The 25,531-nt window shown below is 29.7% G+C and overlaps 1 protein-coding gene across 2 annotated transcripts; it reads right to left on the bottom strand.

The window, feature by feature from the left end:
* Positions 1–2,906: 2,906 nt before the first annotated feature.
* LOC110611524 (vacuolar cation/proton exchanger 3) lies at positions 2,907–24,285 on the bottom strand. 2 transcript variants are annotated; one of them, XM_021751909.2, is made up of 13 exons: positions 23,790–24,283; positions 23,497–23,581; positions 19,440–19,706; positions 19,129–19,196; positions 19,002–19,030; positions 17,062–17,258; positions 16,708–16,920; positions 12,403–12,537; positions 11,074–11,190; positions 10,920–10,973; positions 7,289–7,405; positions 3,895–3,988; positions 2,907–3,351 (listed from the first exon to the last, which is right to left on the bottom strand). In XM_021751909.2, exons 3-13 carry the CDS (start codon positions 19,704–19,706, stop codon positions 3,344–3,346), a joined length of 1,299 nt encoding a protein of 432 aa, XP_021607601.1. In that variant the 5' UTR covers positions 23,497–23,581; positions 23,790–24,283; the 3' UTR covers positions 2,907–3,343. The 2 variants fall into 2 exon arrangements, with proteins under 2 accessions (XP_021607601.1, XP_021607602.1); XM_021751910.2 differs by lacking the exons at positions 2,907–3,351; positions 3,895–3,988 and adding an exon at positions 5,064–5,646 and having other exon boundaries at positions 23,790–24,285.
* Positions 24,286–25,531: the final 1,246 nt, after the last annotated feature.

Below are 25,531 nucleotides of genomic sequence, written 5' to 3'. Positions count from 1 at the left end.
CATTTTATTGATTAATTTATCCTATTTAATTGAGTTACATGATAGTTTTTAATTTAAATGGCCTCATTTAATAAAATTACTTTAATTAAAAATCATTAAATAAATTGTGTGGATTCAATAGAGCTGTGACATTTATAATTGAAATTTATTTATTTTTTAATTCCTACAATATAATATAAATAGTAAATAATTTTTAAAATTATAAAAATGCAATCTTATTATATAAAAAAGTTATTTTTATTATTAAAAAAATAATATTTTATTATTAAAAAATATTATATTAAATAATGATTTATTCGGCTCTTAAATAAAAATATAAGCTTATTAAATCCTTGGACAGAAGAATATGGATACAGAACTGCATTTCTAGGTGCCCCATATTTGAGTAATCAATTCAACATCTGTAGCAATTGATTTCCAATTCATAGTATAGAAACCTAATCAAATAAAAAGAGGAAAGAAATAGCTAGATAAATGCTCTTACTTTTGATTTGGCAGAAGAAGAAAGCAAGAGAGACAAGTGAGGATCACACCGGTGACGCAATAGAAGCAACTGTTAGATTTGGGTTCCAATGGTGAAGAACGGGTATTTGGAGTTGAGAGTGAGAGTAGAAGTGAAGAAGAGAGTTTCTGAAATCTTTGATGTTGCATATTGGTCTGAAATGATTGATGCCCCTATAGAGAGATTCGCAGGGCAAAAAGGGAAAGGATCCAACTTATAATGCCATGATTTTATCACCCAACAGGAGCGATCATTATTTAGTTTAGACGGAAAAATTGATAAAATTAAATTAATTTAAAATTTTATTTTAATTTTTTATTTTTTTAATTTAGTTTAATTTTAATTTTTAAAAATTTTAATTATTTTGATTTTAATTAAAAAAATTAAAAAAATTGATAAAATTAAATCATATCGATTAATGAATAATAATATATTATTTTTTATAATATTAAAAGATTAAATTAAAATATTTTAATTAAATTTTAAAAAACTAAAAATAAAATTTAAAAATAAAAAGTAAACTCGATTTAACTTTACTTTTATTGATTTAATTTTTATAAATATTAAAATTTCTTAATTTTTAATTTATTCATTTCGATTCGATTTAAATTAAATCGATTGAATTTAAACCTAAATCGCTGGAATGACACTTGTTCGTGCGGCACTTAGCATAGGGACAGTAGAGGGTTGAATTCGTATGGGTATTTAATTGGACGTAGTTTGATCATGAAGAGTATCATTTTTTTAGCCAACTGCGGTGTAGTTTGATCATGAAGAGTATTATGCTTGATCTTGGGTGTCTCTGGTTCGAGCCTCTTTTTTCTCCAATGTATGATATTTTATGCAGACTTTAAATGTTATTAAACATGCTAAAAGAAAAAAAAAATCATTTTTAATTTTTATTTCAATTAAGATAATTTATTACATATTTATCTTATGTTCCTAGGAGTAAAATTGAGTAGAATTTTAAATAGTTTAAATTTTTTATTTTTTAAATTTAAACTTGAGTTTGATTTATTTTAAATATATTAAATTTAAGCTTAATTCAAGGTCGCTTTGAGCTTTAAATAAGTAAGTCGTTTATATAAGTTTTAAATAAATAAAATTTTAAAAAATAAATATTTAAGTTATTATGGAGACTTTAAATAAAATTTTAATTTAATTTATATCTTTTAAAATTTTGACTTTAAAAAACTTTCAAATCCCTCCTAAACTTGTAAGGTAGTATAGCGGGGCATAGGCTCAAAATTTATGTTTCTTTATGTCTTCAATGTTCAATTGTAGACAAGTGGTTCTCTAAAGCTAGGAATTTCTTTCTTGGTTTGCTATGGAAACCCAACCTAAGTGACCTTTTTTATTTTTATTTATTTTCCTTTGAGTTCTCATTTTTGTTATTTATTACTTTCATATTTTCTTTTAATATCTTTCCACTTTATATTCTTATTTCTTTGTTTTAATAAATGTCTATAAAGTACTCTGTTGATATTAATATATAAAGTTATTATATGATAATATATTAATTATTTAAAATATTTTGAGGTCTTAACATTATTTATTATTATTATTATTATTATTATTATTATTTTTATTTTAATTCACTTTAAATATTAACACATATTCACTCAACTAATTGGAAACTTTAATTAATTATACAAAGTGTATTATTTAACATAAACTCGACATCATATATATAATAATGAGTTTAGGTAAAATATTTATATAAATGTTTGTGCAAAATTAATTAATTTATATATAAATATTCAATGTGAAAATAGAGAGTTGATATGTAAATTATATAAATAAATAAATTTACGAAAATAAAGTAATATTAAGTATAAAAATAATCATAAAAGTGTATATAAATTTTTTGAGAGTATATATAAAGGGACGAAACAAACTTTAATTTTAATATTAGATTTAAAGTTTAGAGAGAGTCACACAGATTTTTAAAGGCAAAATAGTGGAGGTATAATAAGGCCCTACTTATTTTCCACAAAAAAAAAAAGCCCTACTTAGTGCTCAACTTAATTTTTAATCTCTTCAAAATTTAAGGATTAAAAAAAATACTCAAAGAGGGAGAGAGTAATGCAGTGTAGTAATAAGTTATAAATTGAAAATTGAAAATTGAAAATCGTTACATTATAAATATCTATATTTTATAAATATATTTTTTACAATTATTATACTATAATTTTAAAAATGTATAATATCTTTAGAAAAAATTAAAAATATATATATAATTACAAATTTATAACATATAAAATTAATATAAATATTTTAACTAATGAGTCAACTCATAAATCTGTTAAATAAATTTATAAAGGAATTCAGCTTACGAGCTTGAGCTTGCTCAAGTTTGATTGTTTAATTAATGAATCTGCTTAACGAGTCACCTCATGAACTAGTTCAACAAATCGAACTCAAGAGTTAAAAACTCTTATATTAAAGGAAGGCTATCTTAGAAAGGTTATACCTTGGGAGCATGACTTGGTATCTGGAGGGTTTGACAAGTGGACGAATTGCTTCTCTTGTTTCATGTTGTTAAATCAATTAAATTGACAAACAACAAAGAAGGCCATGGCCAATGGCCCATAAATCATCCTCCCTACCCCTTCATATCAAGTATCTTCTTAAAAATTAATAATTGCACATAATAATGATAGGAGATGCTGCAAAACATTAGAGATATATAAATGCCTAACTAGACAGATTCATAGAATACTCGGCAAGTATCAAATCCATGTAATATAGTCAGTGCCAAAAAAATGCCTTTGCTAGTGTGACTTCCTGTGTACATACACCCAGTTTGCTTCAGCCATTGCTATTAAGATCAATGGATCTCTACTCATCTGTCAGAAAAACAACAACAACAACCACATTGCACTTAAGCAATTGAATTAAGGAGATCAAGGTGAATGCATCCATAAGTAGGAGAATAGCTTTTGGAACTCAAACCCATAGCTTTGAAAAGATAAAACAGAATAGAGACTTCAACCCCAGGCTCTGATTAAGGATAAGAAATTAAGAGAGTAGGGACTTTAATGCTTGAGTCTCAAATCATGGAGAAGGAGAAGAGTAATTGAAGAATCCTAGACTTTTAAGGGAGATTAAGAAGGAGAAGCTCCTAAAATTTTCTGTAAGCTTTGATACCATGTTAACTCTAAAAGCACTAGAATCTGTATGATACCCCCAAATACACCCTATGAAATATGGATAATAATTCTATATTCTTATTTCTTATATTTTTAGACTTGGTCATTTTGAAGCTTCTTTTTGCTGGTTTCAAGAGAGGTTGGGGATAGAAGAAAACGAACAATTGACATTTTAAGATAAAACAATTGCAAGCACTAAGGATTATTCTGCATAATAACCAAGTGGTTTCAAAAGCTTACCATTTGAAGGATCAACATGTACAAAGAAACTCGCTGCAACTACGAGATAGCAGAGAATAAGCATTAATCCTTTAAAATAGTTTGATGTCCCTTCCTACATAAAAACAATGATAATGAAGAGTTGTCATTGACAAACTAGAAGCAATAGTGCATAGGTGAGCCAAAATATTAGTTTTATTGATATATAAGGCTGTCATTTCAAAGATTTCTATATTTTCTCCAGCAAATGATTCTATTGTTAGCTATTACTACTTTAAAGCACAATTCTCAGTGTTGCTTCATGTGTCATAATTGGCTTCATGTATTTGTTATCGAATCTCAATATTTTTCAACAAATAAAATATATGAATAGGACAAATAACTCAAAATCTACATGCTTAAATGAAGATAGCAGTTAGATTAACACATCAAATAGCTATTTGAAGGACTCCAATACTTTTACCACATCAAAAGCTTCTCTTAGCCAATGTTATTTCAGAAGCACAATAGTTTATTACATTAATAAGCAAGTAATTATAAGTTGTATACCAAGTCCTTATATTTCTCAACATATGAAATAGTTCTCTTTCTTCTAGTTCTTCCACAAGGACCCTATAATGTAGGCCTCATCATATAACCAGCCCACTAGTACACTTTTATGGTTAAAACTAAGAACTCTTTGTGGATTTTACAGTTATTTAAAGAAAGATCTAAGGTTATGATTGGTATGAAGTAAAGCAATATAATGTAATCAATAATATAATGTAATGAATGATGTAATGTAATGCAATTATCATTGCATTACAATTTTTTGTTGTAAAATAAAATATAAATAACATAATACAATGGAACTTTTTATTCTAATATTAAACTTATTTATGGTAGTAATTGTTAAATTTGGGTCAGGCCTAACTCACCCTAAAAGTTAGCTCTTGGGGAAGGAGTGCTTATAGCCCATATAAGGAGCACATTACCCCTTTCCACAACCGATGTGGGATTCAACACACCCTCTCACGCCCAGAATTTTTTACTGGTGCGTGTCACATTTATGGGGCGCCCAACATCGGATGGGAGGTTCTGATACCATGTTAAATTTGAGCCAAGCTTAACTCACCCCAAAAGCTAACTCTTGGGGGAGAAGTGCCTATGGGTTATATAAGGGGTACATTACCCCTTTCCACAACCAATGTGGGATTCAACAGTAATAATTAGTGATAGTTACTGTGATAATTGGTGACAATAGTAGCTAGGAGGTAATAGTAGAGGTGGGGGTGGCAGTGACAATAGTAGTGGTGGTTAACAATAAATGAAATAAATCAAAACAAGCAATCATGATCATATCCATTTGTATATGTAATAATCATTACATTATTTAAAACTGCAATTGATTATATTAAGTAATTATCAATACATTACAAAGTTATTTTGTATTACCAAACAAAGTAATCAACTTTGCAATGTAATTTACCATAACATTACATTTTTTTCTCAGTTGTCACATAATATTAAACATAGCCTTAAGTTCTACACAATGAATATGTGTTTAATAGATTTGCTCCTGAGCTTTAACTTCATGGCGAATTAATGAAATATGTTTATCTTAAGGCAACTAAATAAAGAAAAAGAAAAAGCACTACAATCAAGAAGAGAGATGGAGAAATCACAAAATCATGCACCAGTAACACATGCCTTCAAATTAAAGCCAGACAACTTGATTACCCGCTACTTGTAAAGACTCAATGTCTGGTCCCTATCTTCCTCAGATTAATACTTCTAGAAAAAAAAAAAAAAGTTCTGATAAAACAAATAAATTCTCAAATAAGAAAAAGTTTCTATATTCAAACAAAAAAACATCCTAAATAATAATAATAAACTTCTTTTACGTGAATAAACTTCCAGCTCCCTCAACTAAGTACTTGAACTTTGAAAGTTTACAGCTAAGAAAATTTTGAGAATTATTTTGATAAGAATTATTGACAGAGTTAAAATCATAAAACTAATATAATTTTATGCATCATTACCTATATGGTCACGCCAATCAGCATTACTTTTTGTGTGCTAGCACATGACCAACATTTTTGCTTCATTTTTTTATTATAATTTTTAAAGTTGTAAATTTAATAGTGAGCCAATCTCGAATTAGTTAGAAAAGTCAAAAAGTTTTATTTTAAGAAACTAGGAAGTTTATATTGTTTTTCTTTATTCTGGTGGTAGTATAATGGACTGGAAACTTTCCAAACTGCTCTTGTAAATTGATGTCTCAAGCATAAATTTGTGGTCATCTAATAGGCGATTAAATTCAGTACAATTGTATGTCCATTAGTAAACAAGATGTCAGTGGCCATTTGCTTCTTAGATGACCACAGATTTTTTTTATTCATATGGTTAAAATGACAAACCATATGGCACGTTTTCTATTAATTTGATTCCAATCACCTGCATTCTCCAAAGCGCTTAATTGTAAAAGTTTTCAAAATCTTAAGCTACGCAAGATGTCTAATTGGATTGTTTTCCAACAGATAATCAACTACATAAGGAGCCATGGGTTGTTGGACTCCTGATTTAACACATACACAGTAATGGCACAAATTTTTAAATCTTTCATTCTTTTATCTTTAGTATCCTGCCATTTGAATGTACAATTACATCTCAGGTATCTATCTTGATTTTTGAATAAACATTGCCAAGGAAAGAACTGATGAGAGAGAGGGTAGAGGCAATGCAGATTTATTGAGGAGCACAATACAGACTCAAGTCCACCTTATCTATGTACTTGTATATTAAAGCTAAACCTTAAAACTGGCTTTACTCAAATCCACCTAACTTAAAAAAAGCTTTACAAAATAAGCCTGCCCCACCATGATCTATTGCGTTGCACCAGGTCCAGGTAACATTATATATAAACATTAAGATGCCTATCGATATATTAGGCTCTTTCAGAAGAAAAAAAAAATGGAAATATTACCCTGTCAAATGTCAACTTATGTCAATATCTATATATATAAAATCAAATTTCATCCACCTACACCTTACATTAATGATATTTTACCCATCAGAGAAATTTGTAGATCTTCCATCACTATCATCTCAATAAAAATTTCATCAGAAGATTTTGTATTTTGATATTCAATAAAAACATGGTTGCAATATTTAACTTCTGTTGGGCTTGTGATAAAACAGACGAGTGTAACATCAGCTCTCCCTCTACAACTTCCCACTATCCATACTAGTTAAAATCATAAAATGCCATAAAAAAGAGTGAATATCAAAGAAAATTGTGTCAAATAAGTAATAAAGAATATAAACATCTATTCGTATGCATGTCATGCTTCACACAAGAAAAGAAGATAACAATACTATAACCACAAAAGTCCTTCCAGAAAATGGATAAAAGAATGAACAAACTGCCACAAACCTGCAACATGAATGCCACAACTAGCACTGTGATAAAGAGAGTTGCTGTTTCAAAGAGTTGAAAATTCAAGTCCATAGGTTGTCCCATTAGCCACCCCACAACCACACAAAAGGGGATCTACAAATTTCAACACCACATTAGCCTAACAATTGTAACCATTTAAACATCAACCTACTGCTGCTAACTTAAATCCAATAAAAAGAAGAATAATAAAAAGAAGAGAAAATCATCGGCTGAAGGGGTAATAATAAAATATAGCCAATAAGCAAAAGAAATCAAAATAGATACTTATTTATCCATAAAATTAATTTTAATAAAATTGATATTTATTAAATTTAGTAATAAAATTATTTCTTAATTTACATTTTTCTATTTTATTATATTTATCATTAGTTTAAATCTTATTAAACTTTAATTAAGTTCATTAATAAATAATTCTATTTTCCCCTTTAATTTTAAAATCCTATTTTCTAAAATTTTATTTCAATCAAATTAGGGGGGTGAGCTCATCATTTTTAATAGAAAAATCAAACTGACTTGATTTAATTTGGTTTCAGTTATTATTATTATTTTTTTTAATTCAATTTGTCGGCTTGGTTAATTGTGACTATTTAGCAGATTTCAAATCTTTGATTACTGATTTTTAGGTTCCATTTGTTCTTTTGTATAAACTTTCTAGTTAGGTTGATGATTACATTGTATTAAAAAAATTAGAGAAAAGCAATAAAGCTTACATAAGTTTTAAATCTGTCACATAGAGTTAGGGTTACTTAATTGATCAAGTTTCTAGGTGAAGCGACTAAATCAAGGGAGTTGGTCAACACCGCCTGTCCGAAAGGAAAGCCCATTAGATTTCCAGCCATTCCTCAGCAATGCAACACTATTCTGAGCACGCGCGAGACTTCATGCACCGTCACAGCTCCCTGCATGTCCTTCCACATGCCAGCGCATGGGCCTTTCTCCGACAACTTTTTATGGCGGTGCTCCTTTCCAACCATCTTCCCTCCATATCGCCTTTGAGCAGCCCAGTCCCATGAAATGGGTCTCTCTTTTGTTCTTTGTGGTGTTTCAACAGTAGCTTTGCATCCCATCTGTGGTGTTCTTTGCTCTTTGTATTGTTGGCTCCTTTTTTTCTTTAAAATGTCAAACAAGAAAGACACTAATAGGGGTGATGTAAGCGCTTCTGATACTGCTCCATAGAGTAATGATGGAGTAAAAAGACACATGACGAATTCCTCTAAAAGCTTCTTTAATTACCTTTACATCTACAACAGGACACTGGTAAATAGTTGATTTTTTCACTCCTATCTTTTAAATCAGTTCTATTGTTTATGCTCCAAAAAACGCTGTTCTTTACGTTTCTCATTTTCTTATTAATCTTTTATCTGTTAGTACTCTTACCAAAATCCTCAACCATAGAGTAATTATGGAGTAAATAGACACATGACGAATTCCTCTAAAAGCTTCCTTAATTACCTTCTACGTCTACAACAGGACACTGGTAAATAGTTGATGATTTTTTCACTCCTATCTTTTAAATTAGTTCTGTTTTTTTATGCTCCAAAAATTAAGCTACCCTATGTTCTTTAGGTTTCTCATTAATTTTTTATTTGTCAGTGCTCTTACCAAAATCCTCAACCATAAAATTGAATGTTTTTCCCGACCATTATGTTATTTAAGACCTTCAAACCGAGAAGAGATTAGCAATGTTAGGTTGCACGATGGTTATATATGTTGGAGGGAAATTCAGGTTCTAGTTCATCTCAGGCTTTCTTGGAGAGAATAAGGTTGTTAACTAGAAAATAATACAGTAGCATAAACGATTAGGACATCCATCCTCTTTTATTTTTAAAAAACTTTATCCTGACTTAAGGAGAAAGTATAAGATGATATCTCGAGTTTAGTTCAGATGACCTTTAACAAGCAACTAGCCAACGTGTTCACTAAAAGGCTTAACAATGGGATTTATCACAGATTTGCAAGTTGAGATTTAGAATTGTGGAAGACTTTTTTTTTTCCTCGAAACCATTCCGATTTAGTTTGGTTCGATGTGATTCTTCCTTTATTGGTTTGGTTCAATTGATTTTTTCATGTTTTCAGTTTTCGATTTTTGTCCCTAAATCAAATAATTTAATTCAATCTCCAATTAATGTAATCATACTAAATAATTTTAAGGACCAAATGTAATATTGCTTCATAAAAATGTGATATTACAAGAAAGTCCTGCCAGCTCTTCCCTTTTCCTTCATCCTCTCATGCACCCTCCCCCCTCCCTTCTAGTTTTGGCTGCCAAAGCTTCTCCCTTTCGCACCCCCTCCTTGATCACCCCACCTTTTGGTAAACTAAGCAACAGTGAGAACCTATGCTTTGGTGGTCAAACAAAGGAGATCTAAGAGACCCCTTCACAGCCCAGCTTCCAACCCAGCCAAACCCGACACCCCCATTTGACTCCACTATCTAGGGCAACATTTTTCAATTGATTTTTTCATGATTTCAGTTTTTCAGATTTTCAATTTTTGTCCCTAAATCAAATACTTTAATTCAAGCTCCAATTAATGTACTTGCCCTCTTTTTAATTTTAAAATAATTTACTAAAATATAATTTGATTTAAAAAAATTAAATTCAAATCTAAGTTCATCAAATAAATTAAATAATCAACATCATACTAAATAATTTTAAGGACCAAATATAATTTTGCTTCAATACAAATGTGATATTACAAGAAAGTCCGGCTAGCTCTTTTCCCCTTTCCTTCATCCTCTCATGCACCCCCCTCCCTTCTAGTTTTGGCTGCCAAAGCTTCTCCCTCTCTCACCCTCCCCCTCCCCCTCCCCGATCACCCCGCCTTTTGATAAACTGAGCAACAGTGACAACCTATGCTTTGGTGGTCAAACAAAGGAGATCAAGAGACCCCCTTCACAGCCCAGCTTCCAACCCAACCAAACCCGGCACCCCCATTTGACTCCACTATCTAGGCAACATTTTTCAATTGATTTTTTTATGATTTCAGTTTTTCGATTTTTGTCCCTAAATCAAATAATTTAATTGAAGCTCCAATTAGTGTACTTGCCCTCTTTTTAATTTAAAAATAATTTTCTAAAATATAATTTGATTTAAAAAAATTAAATTCAAATCTATGTTCATCAAATAAATTAAACAATCAACATCATACTAAATAATTTTAAGGACCAAATGTAATTTTGCTTCAATACAAATGTAATTGAGCTATTAGTTTACTCAATCTATAAAGAGTATGTTGATTTTTCTTATTTTAAACTATATGATGTTTAACTTAAGTTAAATAATCTATATTTTATATATTTATGTTTATTATGCATTTGTTTACATTGTTCTGAATTAAATCTAATTAATATCATTTTATTTATGAAATTTGCAAATTTTTTTAAAAAATTTGCATAGCGCCAGGCCGTTACCGTTACATTACAGCCGTTACAGATTTGTTTCCGTTACCTGTGACCACGACCACGAACGTGGCCGCGACCGCGATTTAAAACCATGCTACCACCTAAGTTGAGGAATTGTTGGTGCAATTAACCCAAAAGTTAGAGATGGTTCCTTAACCTCCTAAGAGTTAGCAACAAAAACTAAGTGAAGACTTTAGAAACTTACCACAAACATTGATATTTGTGTGCAAGATCCAATTGCAACTCCAAGTGAAATATCCTGAACCAAGACTAAAACAACTTTAAAACTAGAAAAGAAAACAACATAAACACTTTTAAGAAAATGTGAAATGAGTAATAAGTATTATTGTAGCACTAACGAGCTTATCCTTCATGGCAAACATGATTGCACTTGCATGCTCTGCAGCATTTCCTACAATTGGAAGCAGGATCACGCTAATAAAAGCCACAGGCATGTTCAATGAGTCAGATGCTCCCTGAAAGAAAAAAGTCATGCAGGTAATCAAGTGCTCACTAAGTACTTGAAATTAATTAATTTGCAAGCAAACACAAACTGCAAAACCCCAGAATTATCCCTCACATTGATGCATGGGCATCATTCTCAATAAGCTTCCAGATGCCTGCTTAGTTTCTTCTCAAATCATGGTTCTTGTATATGTGTAAGCAAAAAACTGATATGGGAGTTACCAGAGATAATATACAAGCTGGATTATCAAAAGAGTCCTCGCACAGGGTACAAAAAGCAAAGAAAATTTTATTGCATTCAAAGCCTAACTGAATTTTCGTTATACTTTAAGTTCAACTTCTCTCCAACAAAGTACCTCAGTTTAAGCCATAAAAACAATGATGAACCAACATTATTTGTTTTTTCCAGTACGGTTTTCATTTTTAAGTAATTTGGTTGATTTCTGAAGGTGAAAAAAAAAAAATAATCAAACCAACAGAATTTACATAATATTCTATATGATTTTATTGAAATATTATATGAAAACATAAACACATACATATTTTTGTTAAAAATTAAATACACAAACCAAACTGAGCTATATTGGCTTTGGTTCAAATCAGTACAGTTCAACCACTAGTTCGGTTCAATTTCCACTCTTAAAACGATTTTCAATTTTTTTCTGTTTTGCTAAATTTCAAATTGCACGCACCAAATCAACTGAATGCTCACCTACGATCAAAAAATTAGAACGCCAATGAAAAATCCTAATCTAGGAGCAACTATGAAACCCTCCATCTTGTAAGCCCCACATTTGTAAAAGAAAGTCCTTTCCTAGGAGCAACGATGAGTATGTATGGTTTAGGCAATAATGAACACTTGAATGACATGATTGTATCCAGTTAAATGACCAGCATTCCACTATCTTATCATTTAACTTGGTATCTTTGGGCTCTCACCTGATATGCCTCTCTTCCAAGAAACTATGCAATTTACTTGCAATAATTACAAAAAAAAAAAAAAAGAAGGAAAAGAAAAAAGAAAAATATTGCTGTTGACCAAATTGCTTAAGCATACCAAACACTAGAAAATGCAAAGGATGTTTTCTAGAAAAATAATTTCTAAGAAGTAAATGAAACCTTAAAGTTAGAAATGTTCAACAGTTCCACAGTCCTTAAAACATTCAAGTTTTCAAAGAAAAACTAATAGGAGAAGGAAAAATAAAAGATTGAAACAAATGTACCTGGATTGCATCAACAAGGTATCCAGACAATACAGAAATCCATGAAGTTAAAATTGCAAGCCACCCAATTGCTTCCCAATAAGTTATTTCTGGTGCCTCTTCTTCATCAGAACATTCTTGTTCATCATCCCTATGCTGCAGCCAGCAAAGGGCTGATTTATCTCATGATAACTTAACAAGGATCTTGAAAGAACTTTTAAGAGACCAAATAGTCATAATGACAAAACGACACTAATAGCGTGATACCATAAATATATATAACAAATATACACAAAACTAAATCAGAGAAACATGAAAAGAAAAACTGGGAAAAGAACAAAAAAGAGCACTGTTATTAGGGCTTCTACATTTCAAGGCCTCGCTTTTCCCCCTCTGATCACCTCTGTAGTCTATACCCAATGAATTCCCCCGTTAGCACATAATCACCAAAAGGTTCAACATGGCTAACTAATACTTGGTATAAAAATAATAAGTATCATTTGAACAGTCAGTAGCAGCCACCAACACCACCTGAAGCAGATATTGCGCTCTAGCCCCGAAATTGCCACATGGCAGCTACTTCATAGTAAAATATATTTTGTATTTCACAAATTTAACAAGGTTTATAGAAGTTAAAAAAAAAAATCTTCAACCTCAGCCAAATAAGGATTGGCCCAGCTGAATTGTACAAGTTAAGATTCTCTATTCGATTCTACATCCTAGCGATTCAAATATATAGGGTAAATTGCAAATGCACTTGAATTGTGAATAGATTGAAAAAATCAATAGTAAATCAAGTGAATTAATATGAATACATCGAGTCTTCATCTGATTTAATCCATTATTTATAAAAGGTTTGTCAAACCTTATATTTTTAAGATTTAAGATCTCATTCATTTTTGCTATGAAAAATGTACATAAAACCTTAACTCTTTTTTTTTTTTTATTTCACCACCCATTTTTTCCCCTCTCCCTCTTCTTTCTTTTCCTTTTTCTTTTTAGTTAATTTACTAGACTAACTATAGTTGTCAAGTTATGACAATTTATATTAATAATATTACAAACAGCTATCTTTTTTTATTACTTAATTATTTGATCAAACTTAAATAAGAGTTTCAACATATATATAATGATAACTGTTGAAATTTATAAGATAAACTATATAACTTAGAAAATACATGCTATGCTATTATAAAAAATATTTCTAATTATATAAATAACAATTATATATTTATCAAAACATGTCATTACAAGATACTTTTTTACTTACTTTTAGAACATATATTTTTTAATTAATTCGATTCTCAATTCATAAAATCAAGATTTCGATTTTCGATTCAAATCTCGGTGTGACAACTACGCTTAACATATGCCAAATACTAACACTTGGTGCGTGATGGGAGGCCCAATATTAATCACAAAGACTCTAATACCATGTTAATAAAATAGACTTAGGCCTAACTCAAATCTGAAAGCTAGCTCAAGAGGAGAGGATTGTGTAGGAAGATATTGCAAACATACCAACCAGTGTTTATGTATATGACTCTCCATCTAACACGGCAAGCTTAAGGTCAAGTTCTTTCGATGCACTTTTAGACATCATTCTTCAATAAGGTCAACACTACCAATTGCAACTACTATTATTCCTAACTTCCAATTAGCTATCCTTGATAATAGAATTGTAAGAAGGCATCAAGTCAACACACAAATTATGGTTGAATCATAAAGTATTTTTCAAGGGGATGCAACTTCAAAATTGCTTTTCGAATTATAATAGTTGTTTCTTAAAATAAACTCTTGGAAAAGGATTCTTCAAGGAGATAGACATTTTTTAGTGACGAAATTCTTAAGGAAAGCTAAGTACCAGCATGTTATCATTGGGCTCAAACTCAAAGCTCATGCTTTAATAAGTTATATGATATGCTAATTAGGCTAAGTAGTGAGCCAGGTCCAGAATTTAAATCATAATTAAAGAAATAATAATAACTTAAAAAGCCATAGTTTTTCTCGTTGGCCTCCACCAATTCTGTCTTCAATTCTTGATAAAGGTCATGCTAATCCGTTACACATTTGCCAACACATCAACACTTTTATCACTATAAAGTAATAGACCATGCAATGCACTTCTTGGAGCATTAAGAGAGAACAAGTAATCACACTATGATCTTAAGGACAAGTGAGGATTCAGGATTCCTTTCTTTTACATCTTGGTTTTAAATCGCGGTGGCGGCCACGTTCATAGTCGTCGTGGTCGCGGGTAATGGAAACAGACATGTAACGGCCGTAACGTAACGGTAACGGCCTGGCGCTACACAAATTTTTAAAAAAAAAAATTGCAAAGTTCATAAATAAAATGATATTGATTAGATTTAATTCAGAACAATATATACAAATGCATAATAAACATAAATATATAAAATATAGATTATTTAACTTAAGTTTCATGTAGTTTTAAAAAAAAATTCAACATAATCTTTATAGATCGAGTAAAGATCAAGTAAACTAATAGCTCAAAGTACAATTTTAACTCCAAACTAACACTTTAATCTACAAAAAATTAAAAAAAAAAAAAAAGGAAAAAAACAACAATTAAAAACTAAAATAGATAAAATTTAACTAACTTTTTAGAAAAAATAAGTTTGGAAATAGAGTAGTTTATAATGGATCTAAGCTTATACGAGAAATATGCAGGAAAGGTTGAAATTTGACAAAGAAAGGGAAGAGAAAACTTAAAAAATATAGTCTCTGAAAAAACTGAAAAGTGTAGAAACTAATGAAAATGAGAATAGGGAGTAGAAAACGAAGGATATAAAAGAATTTTAATTATTGATAAGGGTCGTTACAGTTATGTAATGGTAGGTAACGGCCGTTGTATAACGGGATAACGGGTAACGACCCTCTCAAAACCCGTTACATAACGGCCGTTACGTTACATAATTGCCGTTATTTAAAACATGTTCACCTTAGGTTAGGGAGATTGATTGATCACTCACACACTCGACCAGACACTGTATTTACAGTTAGGTTAGTAAGTCAGTTTATACATGATCCTCACGACTAATATATGCAAGTTGTTTCCGCATTCTACAATACCTTAAGTATGCCTTTGGGAAAGGTCTCCTTTTCTCCAAACATGGTTACCTTCTACTTCAAGTAGAAGTTTTTACATATGCAGATTAGATTGGATCACTTGCTAGTAGAAGATCAACCTCTGGTTACTGCACACTAGTGGGAGGAAACCTTGTTATTTGGAGAAACAAAAAGCAAAGTGTTGTTGCTTGATAACGTGCTGAAGTCGAGTATAGAGCAATGGCTCAAAGAGTATGTGAACTTTTGTGATTGCAAAGATAAATCACTCTTACATTGTGACAACAAAGCTGCCATTAGTATTGTTCCAAACCTAGTTCAACACGATCGAACAAAGCACACAGTACTTTATTAAAGAGAAAATTATATATGGTGCCTTGAATCTAGTCCATGTGACTTCTGAGAAGCAGCTACCTGATATGTTCACTAAAAGGCTTAATATTAGGACCTACCACAATTTGGTTTGCAAATTGGGCATGTGTGATATCTATGTACCAACTTGAGGGGGAATGTTGACTAATGAGAAGGTCTTTAGGATATAATTGCAAAGATTAAGGGTTGATCTTGATAAATATTTTCCTCTTCCTGGTCCATGATAAATCTGGTTTTCTTCTGGGTCCCTTCTTGCTGGGCTCTCTGATGGGACCCAGAAGAAAACCAGATTTATCATGGACCAGGAAGAGGAAAATATTTATCAGATCTCATGCCATATTTTAGGCTAAACTATAGGACATAATTGTAGAGAATTTATTCCTTGTAATTTTCTAATTAGCTTTGATTTTTTATGTATAAATTAGAGAGCACATAGCTTGTATAGATAACTTTCTACAGCAATAGAACTCTCAAAAAATCTTCAAACACCTTAATACATTATGCATGAATAGTTGAACTCATTTTGAAAGTATAACCTTGTTTTGCCATTCTCACCTCAAAAGCAACATAACTAGCAGCAGCAACCAAACACTGAATACTGCAACCCAGAACTTAACCACCTACCAATAATATATGCAGTCCATTGTGGATGAGAAAATGCCTTCTCTATGGCCTTTGCCATCCTTTCTAAATAAGTATCACAGAAATATGAATATATATATATATATATATATATATATATATAGCATAAACATCTAAACATGACATATAGGTACCTATACATAATTCACAGCTTTCAACAACATGAAAAAATCCAACATCTAACTCTAAATTTCTTAAGCATTAAATTGAGAAAAAAGCACAAACCTCATCAACAGAGCTGTAAAGATTATGTTGACTTCTGAGTTGAAAGAAGAGGTAGCTTCCATATGCTACTAGCATTATGCAGCTACTAAATCTTGAAAGATATAACTCTGACTTTCCAAAATGAATCTCTGTGCGTGTTGAATGAAGCACAGCTGGAAACATAATCCCCATTACAGCCATCAAAAGCAATCCAGAATTCACTACAGCAGCTGCCTGTTGCATGGGTAAACCTAATTCAACATGAACTCAAGACTGCAATGTGATAAGAATGCAAGAGTTCCTACTCCATATCATATTTACTTGTTCTTACATGTGCAAGTAAACAACTAAGTCGACAAGATTATGACAATATACCTTATTAAAAACCTGAACCTTACTGTGATTAACAATCCCACCAGTGAAGAAAGAACATCCAAGCACCAAAAGCATATTTGACAAGATGGAACCTAGCAAAGATTGTTGAACAACTCTTATCATCCCACTCTTCAATGCATAAATCGATATTATCATTTCCGTTGCATTTCCAAATGTGGCATTTAGAAGACCACCAACTGCAAGTCCCATAAGAGAGACAAAATAAAAGTCAATACTAAATAATGCAAAAAGAAATTCAGATCAATTCCAATACTTCAAATTTTATCAATTTATAAATACAAATTTTATTTCAACTTTATCAATTTATTTATTTTTAACAAGTTATTACATTGTCTCAATCACTATAGATTATCTCCAAAGCAAACTACTACATATATATATATATATATATATATATATGCATACCCAAAAATATGAATCACAGTGTCATTATAATTAATATGGGAAATTAAGATGACTTTTTTCTATCAAAACATCATCCCTAATTGTTCACTTTAACCTATTAATTTATAAAATCATAGCACGACAATTTTTCTTAGACTATATATGAATCTACATTACATGCATGGAAAATGAAAATGATCAAATAACTTTTACAATATATTATAATAATAATTATGATTATACATACATAACACACACGTACAGACACACACACACATGCATATATATATTTCATTTATTATAATATTGTGAAGAAATTTGAAAAGAAATATCAGCAGCATCACATGGGCATTTTAACTTGTGTAAATCTGAAGGCCAAACAACTAAAAGAATCCTATGTTCTTTCTTATCATAGTTATCTTTGGTTTCCGACTTTCCTTATTAGATTTGCATGTAATTTATGTTTCTCTTGTGGTATTCATGTCTAAGTTCTCTTTTTATGCTTAAATGATCACCAAACAACTAAAAAAATTCCCACCAGTTGTTACTAGTTGCTTATGTTTTTTCAATTAAGTTATAAGTCCCAGAGAATTGTTTAGAGTGCAAGATTTTCTTATGCTGCTGTTTTTTGTGCGGCAGAATTTTCTTATGCCTGCTTCTAGCCAATTACTGTTTGCAGCAGTAACTAAGCATCTCCAGTGCTACATAATTTCCAACTTTTCCAGCCTTATTTGATCTTAGAACATATTAAATATCTATCTATTTGCCTAACTATAATCATTAACCTGTTAAATCAACCCTTTCAAAATCACACGTTACCACAGCCAGAAAATAGCTTCGACCAGAAAAAGTAGCTTATTCTCCTTAAAATCTCAAACATCCATTTAACCCTTGCTTCAGTTTACAAACAATAGACATCTTCTTCCTTAAAGGCAAGCTCTAAAATTCAACAAATATTTATGTTTTTCCACCACAAAAGCTAATTAGGCAGAGTGTCTAACACGTACTCCCTGTATTCCTACATTTTAAAATGCACAAGGATAGACTTTAGACTTCAGGTGCATCTTTTATATTGAAAACGGAGGCCTTCAGTACAAGATTGACATCAATGACCAGCTCAGAACTGAATGGTTCCTAAAGTCATACCAGCTTCCCTTTTTCCCAGCCTGGCTAGCCCTATATGACGGACTGCAAACTAAAGTCATTCAAGTGGTAACTTTTGTAGTGGAAGGATGATTAATCAATGAATGATTACAAATGTCTGTTATCAAAAGGAAAAAGAAAAGGTTCTAAAAATAGAACAGAAAAGATGGGCTGCAAGGGATTGGATATTGTAATGCACCGGGGTTAAAAACACCTGAGAGAAAAAGGATTTCAAACTATAATGGGAGACTCTGAATAGATCTGGGGAGCTCATGATTTGACAGATCCAAATGGAGATTTAAGGCATCAAAACTTCTTAGCAAATCAAAATATGCTTCAATTTAGCTAACCCTGTCACCTAAAACCAAATAGAGTATTTAAGATTGTCATACCTGTTGGTCCTGTGTAGAACGCAAGCTGCCTGCATCATAACAATTGGTAAACTAGTGTATTAGCATTATAATAAGTGAGAAAAGAAATTAACCAAGTATTACATTGACTTGAAATGTAGATGATTACTCAGTTGTGTAACCTAGACGTTCTGCCAAAGGAATGATGCCCAGTAAACTCAGGAAAAAGATCCATCCCTAAATATTGTTAACCATGAAACAATTGTTAATACATAGTATATATCATTGAAAAATTTAACTAAAGTGGGGTTTTAGACAAGTGATTGCCATTAACCCATCATATAAATTTTATAAAGTATTTCAAAGAGTATAAATCCTGCATAAAACTACCTTCTACTGTTCCTTCCTACTCAATCAAACTATTATTTCCTTTTTCATCTAATTAAAAGGAAGAATGATAAAGAACCACCTTAGTCTTACATGCTTACTAGTAAAATAATGTAGAAAAATTGCTGAGGGACCAAAAGGCAGCAGCAAGTTAATCTTTGCTTTAATTAAGACGATATAAACACTCCTAAGAGGGCACATTCGTATTCGCTTAAAAGCCCATGAATTGACCACATCTGCATGAGAGCCCACATTGGTTGTCTCAAAATCAAAAGAATGTACTTTCCCCCCGACCGTTGATGACCCAAAAGAGATGTCCTCATCAGATTCAAGGTCTAACTTCTCCTCTATTGGCCCCATCTGCATAAACAAATTCGTGTTCAATAAACTTACAACTTCCAAGGCATGAGATCTCAATAAAATCTATCTACAATTTTAAAAATATTTACCACCCTGGAATTGCACAGACAGTGAGTGAGAACTGAACCAAAATAATATTCCTTCACTGGATCAATCAACAACATTGGATATATTTCTGTTCTTGCAGAAAACTGTCATAACTCTAATGTCAAACAAAAGTCATAAATTGAACTACTGTTCTTGCCATCGCTAAAGCCAGAAATTTATGCCAATCCAATTTCAATCTAAAAACAACAAAATCTAGGAGGTGCTTGATATCCTATGCCAAAACATTACTCAATATATTCTGCATTTAATTTTTTAAAATGGTTCCAATAAAATTTCTATATTGCGACTCACGATGTAGCAGTATAGCACTTTGAGACTTATGAGACAAAGTAATTATTGTGTCATCTTTTACACATTACAGTTCTTCTGTTATCACCATATTACCATTTTGACTAATATCATGGAACCAAATGTTCCTGTTGAAATTGATGAGATTCTGCTTAAATTAAGGAGAATATTACTCTTTAATTTAGGAATTAGTTGTCTCTTAATTCAAGGAATATGTCTTCCTTGATTTAAGGATTTAAATCTCGTAGTTCTTTATATAAATATGCAACATGTATTATGTAAAGCGATATAATAAAGATATATAGAAATTGAGGAAAGATGTAGCCTTTATAGTTTTTCCTTCTCCTCCCTTCCTCCTCTTTTTTTCTAATAAGAACTTAACATGGTATCAGAGCCATCTAAATCTCTAGGTCTCTTCTTCTGCTCTTCTTCTTCACAATTCAGAGTTGGGTGTAGAGTATTAACATGGTATCAGAGTCATCCTAACATGATACCAAACTGATGGAAGATTATATGATAACTTTGCATGTCACAAAGTAAATCATACTTAGTTACAAACTACCATTAGATTAATGATTAAAATTTAATCCAATGGTGAAACATATAAAGCATAAATAAAGTGTGTATAAAACAAAGTAATAATAGACGACACCAAACTGATGATAACTTACTTCTCATTGTATAAAAATGACTCGCCAAATGAATTTTCTACGAAAAATATAAAAGTGGAAAGCATGGGGAATAATGGACCATGTTAATTTTAGTAATATAACAACAAAATACTAATTTTATCTTATTTTAATTGGCTACTAAACTAAATTTAATCACTATAATAAATTTAATTAATAAAAATCCAAATAAGATTTAGGGATCCTAATAAATTATAATCCCTCCATCCTAGAAAGATAGGCTTACTTTCTTTCTCTTATCCATCCTAAGTAATAAGCCACTTTCCTTTTTAAGATGATAGTTTATTCATTGGCTTACTAATATGCATTAAAAGGGTAAATTTATCAATTCAAAAAATAACATAGTAACATAAATAATTTAATTTTCAATAGAGAAATATGAGAGGGGGTATATTAGGAAATACCGAATAAAATTTATAGCTTTATCTATATTAATTGTATTTTCTTAGGCCATATGGAATTAGAAGTAAACCTATCTTTGTGGGACAAAAGGGTATACACAAAAGATTTGATATTGTAAAATTTAAATAAACTGAACTTTTTAACTATAAAGTTTTTAGAATAAATATACCTTTTTTTCGCAGTGCAATCTCACTTTTCCAACTTCATATAAAAATTCTTCAGTAAAAATTCGTTAATTGTTGTTTATTTAAGAAGTCATAATAAATCCTATTTAATTTGCCTAGCCTCATTCTCTTTCACAAGAAGTCTTCCATTGTTACAGGAATTACTGCCTTAGAAAGGTAAAAGTCCCATTGAATATATAAATAAGAGTTTCCACTGAGCACAATCTCACTTTTCCAACTTCATAATAAAATTCTTCTGCTAAAAAAATTCGTTGAGTTTTGTTTATTTAAGAATTTGAAATACTTCGTATTTAATTTGTTTAGCCTCATTCTCTGGGGAAAAAAAGTCTTTCACTAGTAAAACAACTATCAAGATTAGAAAGTCACATTAATTCTACAAACAAGAGTTTCCACGAAAGCAAGAAAATAAAATAACATATAAAAATATCCTACTCACAAGCAACAAATCAATTTTAGAATAAATTATTATTTAAATGCTTAATTATTTAAGATTTAAATTTGTCATAATTAATTAAATTCTTCCTTTAGTTTTAATGTTATAAACTTATAGATAATGAATATAAAAAATAATAAATTTTAAAAATCAGAAATTATATATTTCAATCATATATAATCTTCTTTTTAAATGCTAAAGAGAAATGTTAAGTTATTAATATATATATTTTCTATACAAATTGAAATAAATTTTGATTTTAAATTTATAACTTTAGATAATAAGATGATAAAATACAAATTAACTTATTGAACATATAAAAATTTAAAAATACAAACCAGTAGAATCCTATTTACTGATAAATTCTCTTAATTTAAATTTATTTATATACATATATTGCTAAAACATCCTCTCCTATAGATTTAGGTAAACCTCTTACATATTGAAATTTTAAAATTTCTTAATTTCCTGGAATATATTAAATAATAATTAATTTTTTAGTTGTTTTAGACTTTTAAATTAGGATGAAATTGTGATTATGAATTAAATACATATAACACTATCACTGCAATTGTGTTTATTTATTATTTTTTAAAATTTATTTTATTAATATTAATTTAATATCTAATACTTACAGCTACAATATATAAAATTGGGAAGGGAGAAAATAATGAGATGGGAAAAAACCCCACGTAATTTTCTACTATAAAAATGAAAGGCTAATTTAATTGGCTACATCGAAATTTGAAATCAAAGATTATGGTTTTAAAAGAAATAAAACATAAAGTAAACCAACTTTAACTAGGGGTAAAATATAGCTATCGTAATTTATCATAGCAATCAATTATCATATTTAACCTATTAAAAATCAATATAGAATGGTAAAATCATTTTATAAAATTATCAGAAAATTGCATATAAAAAATTAAATTACAATCACATTCAGCAAATAAACTTTGCAAGCTTACACGTTTGGGAAAACCTAGTTCCTTCAAGTGTCTAAGCATCACTATACCACTTGCCAAAAAAAATTAGGGAAATTTACAATTTAGACTTGTGGTATGGGGAACTCATAAGTTAGTTCCCATACTTTGCAAAATACATTAAAATATGCTTGAGGTCTTAAAAGTTCTACTAATTAGTCATTTTGTTGGTTATAGCCGTTAAAGCCATTAAGTGTTATACAATTTAATTCTTGTAATATGAAAAAACTCATTAGTTGATCTCTTAGTTTTGTAAAAATATCTACTAATTAGTCTTCCATATTGAAGACATTTTAGACTTTTTTGAAACACTTAACGGCTAAAATTAATGGAAGGACTAATCAGTAGATTTTTTAAAAAATTCAAGAACATTTTAATGTAATTTTCAAAACTGAATGACAAATTCATGAGTTTTTCTATAAGGACGAAATAGTAATTTTTCTTAAAATATATGAAGCTACGCGATCATTTTTATACTTGGTCATTGTTTCATTATAGCAATTATAAATGAAAAATAAACTGCTTACATTAGACTCTAGAGAAAATTGCAAAGATAAAATTTCATTTGACTAGGAATAAAAATCTCTTAACATTTCTCCAGTGTCATGTGTGGCATCTAACACAGTACTACTAACTTTTATGTAGCATTGCATACAATGCAGATAATAAAAGGCCTAATAAGATAAAAAACAGAAGTTTTACCTCAGTCAATTTTTGTGGAGATGTCGCATCACTGAGTATGCTAGAGATTGTAGGATAATATATCCAAATCTTGTGATACTACAATCTGAAACAATGAAAGAACAAAAAACAATGTCAAGCAACAAAGTAAAAACCCTAGGTTATAGTTCTAAGATTGCTTATTCTTCTACTGAAGAAGTACTAATTTGAAGTAAACAAAAAATTGATGAGGGAAATTGGGATCAAAAGTATACAGAAATCTTTGATGCATTAAAAATATTAGAAAGACGATCATCAGACAGAGGCGAAGTTACCAAAGATTTGCACAAATTGAACCAAACACTATGTTGATGGAGGAGAATCTACGGATCTAGAGGAGATTTGAAGGAAATCCTGCAATGGAGAGAGAAAGAGAGAGAACGGTTTCGGTGTTCCTTGGAATTTGCCTAAATTGTAAAATGAAAGATAGTTGGAGCGAAGAGTGGCTTTATAAATCAAGGAAGGAAAGATCAAAGATTGGACTATGAGAATATATTGGCCAGCACTTGGAAGCTTCTTAGAAGTAGCGCCATTGCTTCACATTTTCAGTTTCTTTTAAAAAACAAATAAATATAATTAATAATAATTTTGGATTAAAAAAAGGGTAACATTGGAAGGTAACGTGCACAAGGGAGTGACGCCTGTGAACGCATTTGGCCAGCCGTCAGAAGGGCGAATTTCACGGTCAGATACCCTTTTGACTAATCTGCGCAGGTTTTTGCCGGGTAATGTAAGGTAAGACGGTGCCTGCCAGCCTTTAGGTTGGGCTTGACAAAGGTAAACGTAGAGTTGTTCCTCTTAATTAGACTCTATCCCCGATAAAAATATACATATATTTTCTTCTGAAAAAATATACAATTTCCTTTTTCTCCTACGATTTTCTGCAATTTTTTATCATTTAAAATATTTAAAAAGTTTAATTAACAAAAAATTATTTTGCTAATATTCAAAAAAAAATTAAGTATTTTTTTATATTTTAAAATTCTTATTAATATTTCTATATATAAATTTTTAATATATTTTATTTTAAATTAAAATTAAATAATAAAAAATAAAATTATTTTATCAAAAAATATTTTTTATTACAGAAAATATTTTTATAAAAAATATTTTATAAATACAAGTTATTTTATGCAAATAAATGAAATTTAAAAGGTAAAATATATTTTGAATTTTACCGTTGATTAAAATTATTAAATTTTATTTTTATTTAAATTTATTTCTAAATTATAATTAAAAATTTAAATAAACTCATCATATTGCTAACACTTAAAAAATTTTAATAAATATTAGTTTTATTTATTTTTTTAATGATAATTGATATCCTTCAATGACTAATTTAATGCACTTAATATAGCCTAAAATTCTAGATCTACAAAGAGTTTCGACTCCAAAAAGAGTTAAAACCTAAGAGATTTAGCACTCAAGTAGCTGAAACTCAAGAATTTTGAATTGTAAAATCAAAACTCATCGTTTCAATCTCCAAAAATTAAAATAAGCCTAGTTTAAGTTGTTTTAAGCAAAATATTCAATTTTATCTTTAAAATTTGAAATTCATAATTTTAAGTATTAAAAATTATTTACTATTTTCATTTTTTAATTTTTTATTCTTTATTTTATTTTTGTTTTAATTAATATAGAGAAATAATTTTTAATACTTTATATTAAAAATAATATTTTATTAGATTAACACTTATTTAATGTTATAAGATTTTATTTGTTAAAAAAAAAGTTAAACTAAGCTAACTTTGAACTCTATTCATCAGTAATTCGTTAGTTATGTACGCTAGTTAAACTCAATCTCAACTTATTTAATAATTTATTGTAATACTCCCTTCATAAAAATAGACTTATTTTCTTTTTCATCTATATCAAATTATAAATATTTTCTTTTTATTGATTTCTTTTCAAGTATGTTGTTATTAATTTTCTAATATATCATAGCACCATAAGAAATTCACAATTTATTAATAAAAAAATTCATTAATAAATAATATAATTCCATTATTGATCGAAA

Source organism: Manihot esculenta, chromosome 3 (assembly GCF_001659605.2).
Source record: "Manihot esculenta cultivar AM560-2 chromosome 3, M.esculenta_v8, whole genome shotgun sequence".
Lineage (NCBI taxonomy): Eukaryota > Viridiplantae > Streptophyta > Magnoliopsida > Malpighiales > Euphorbiaceae > Manihot > Manihot esculenta.
This window is presented reverse-complemented; position numbering and strand designations above follow the sequence as displayed.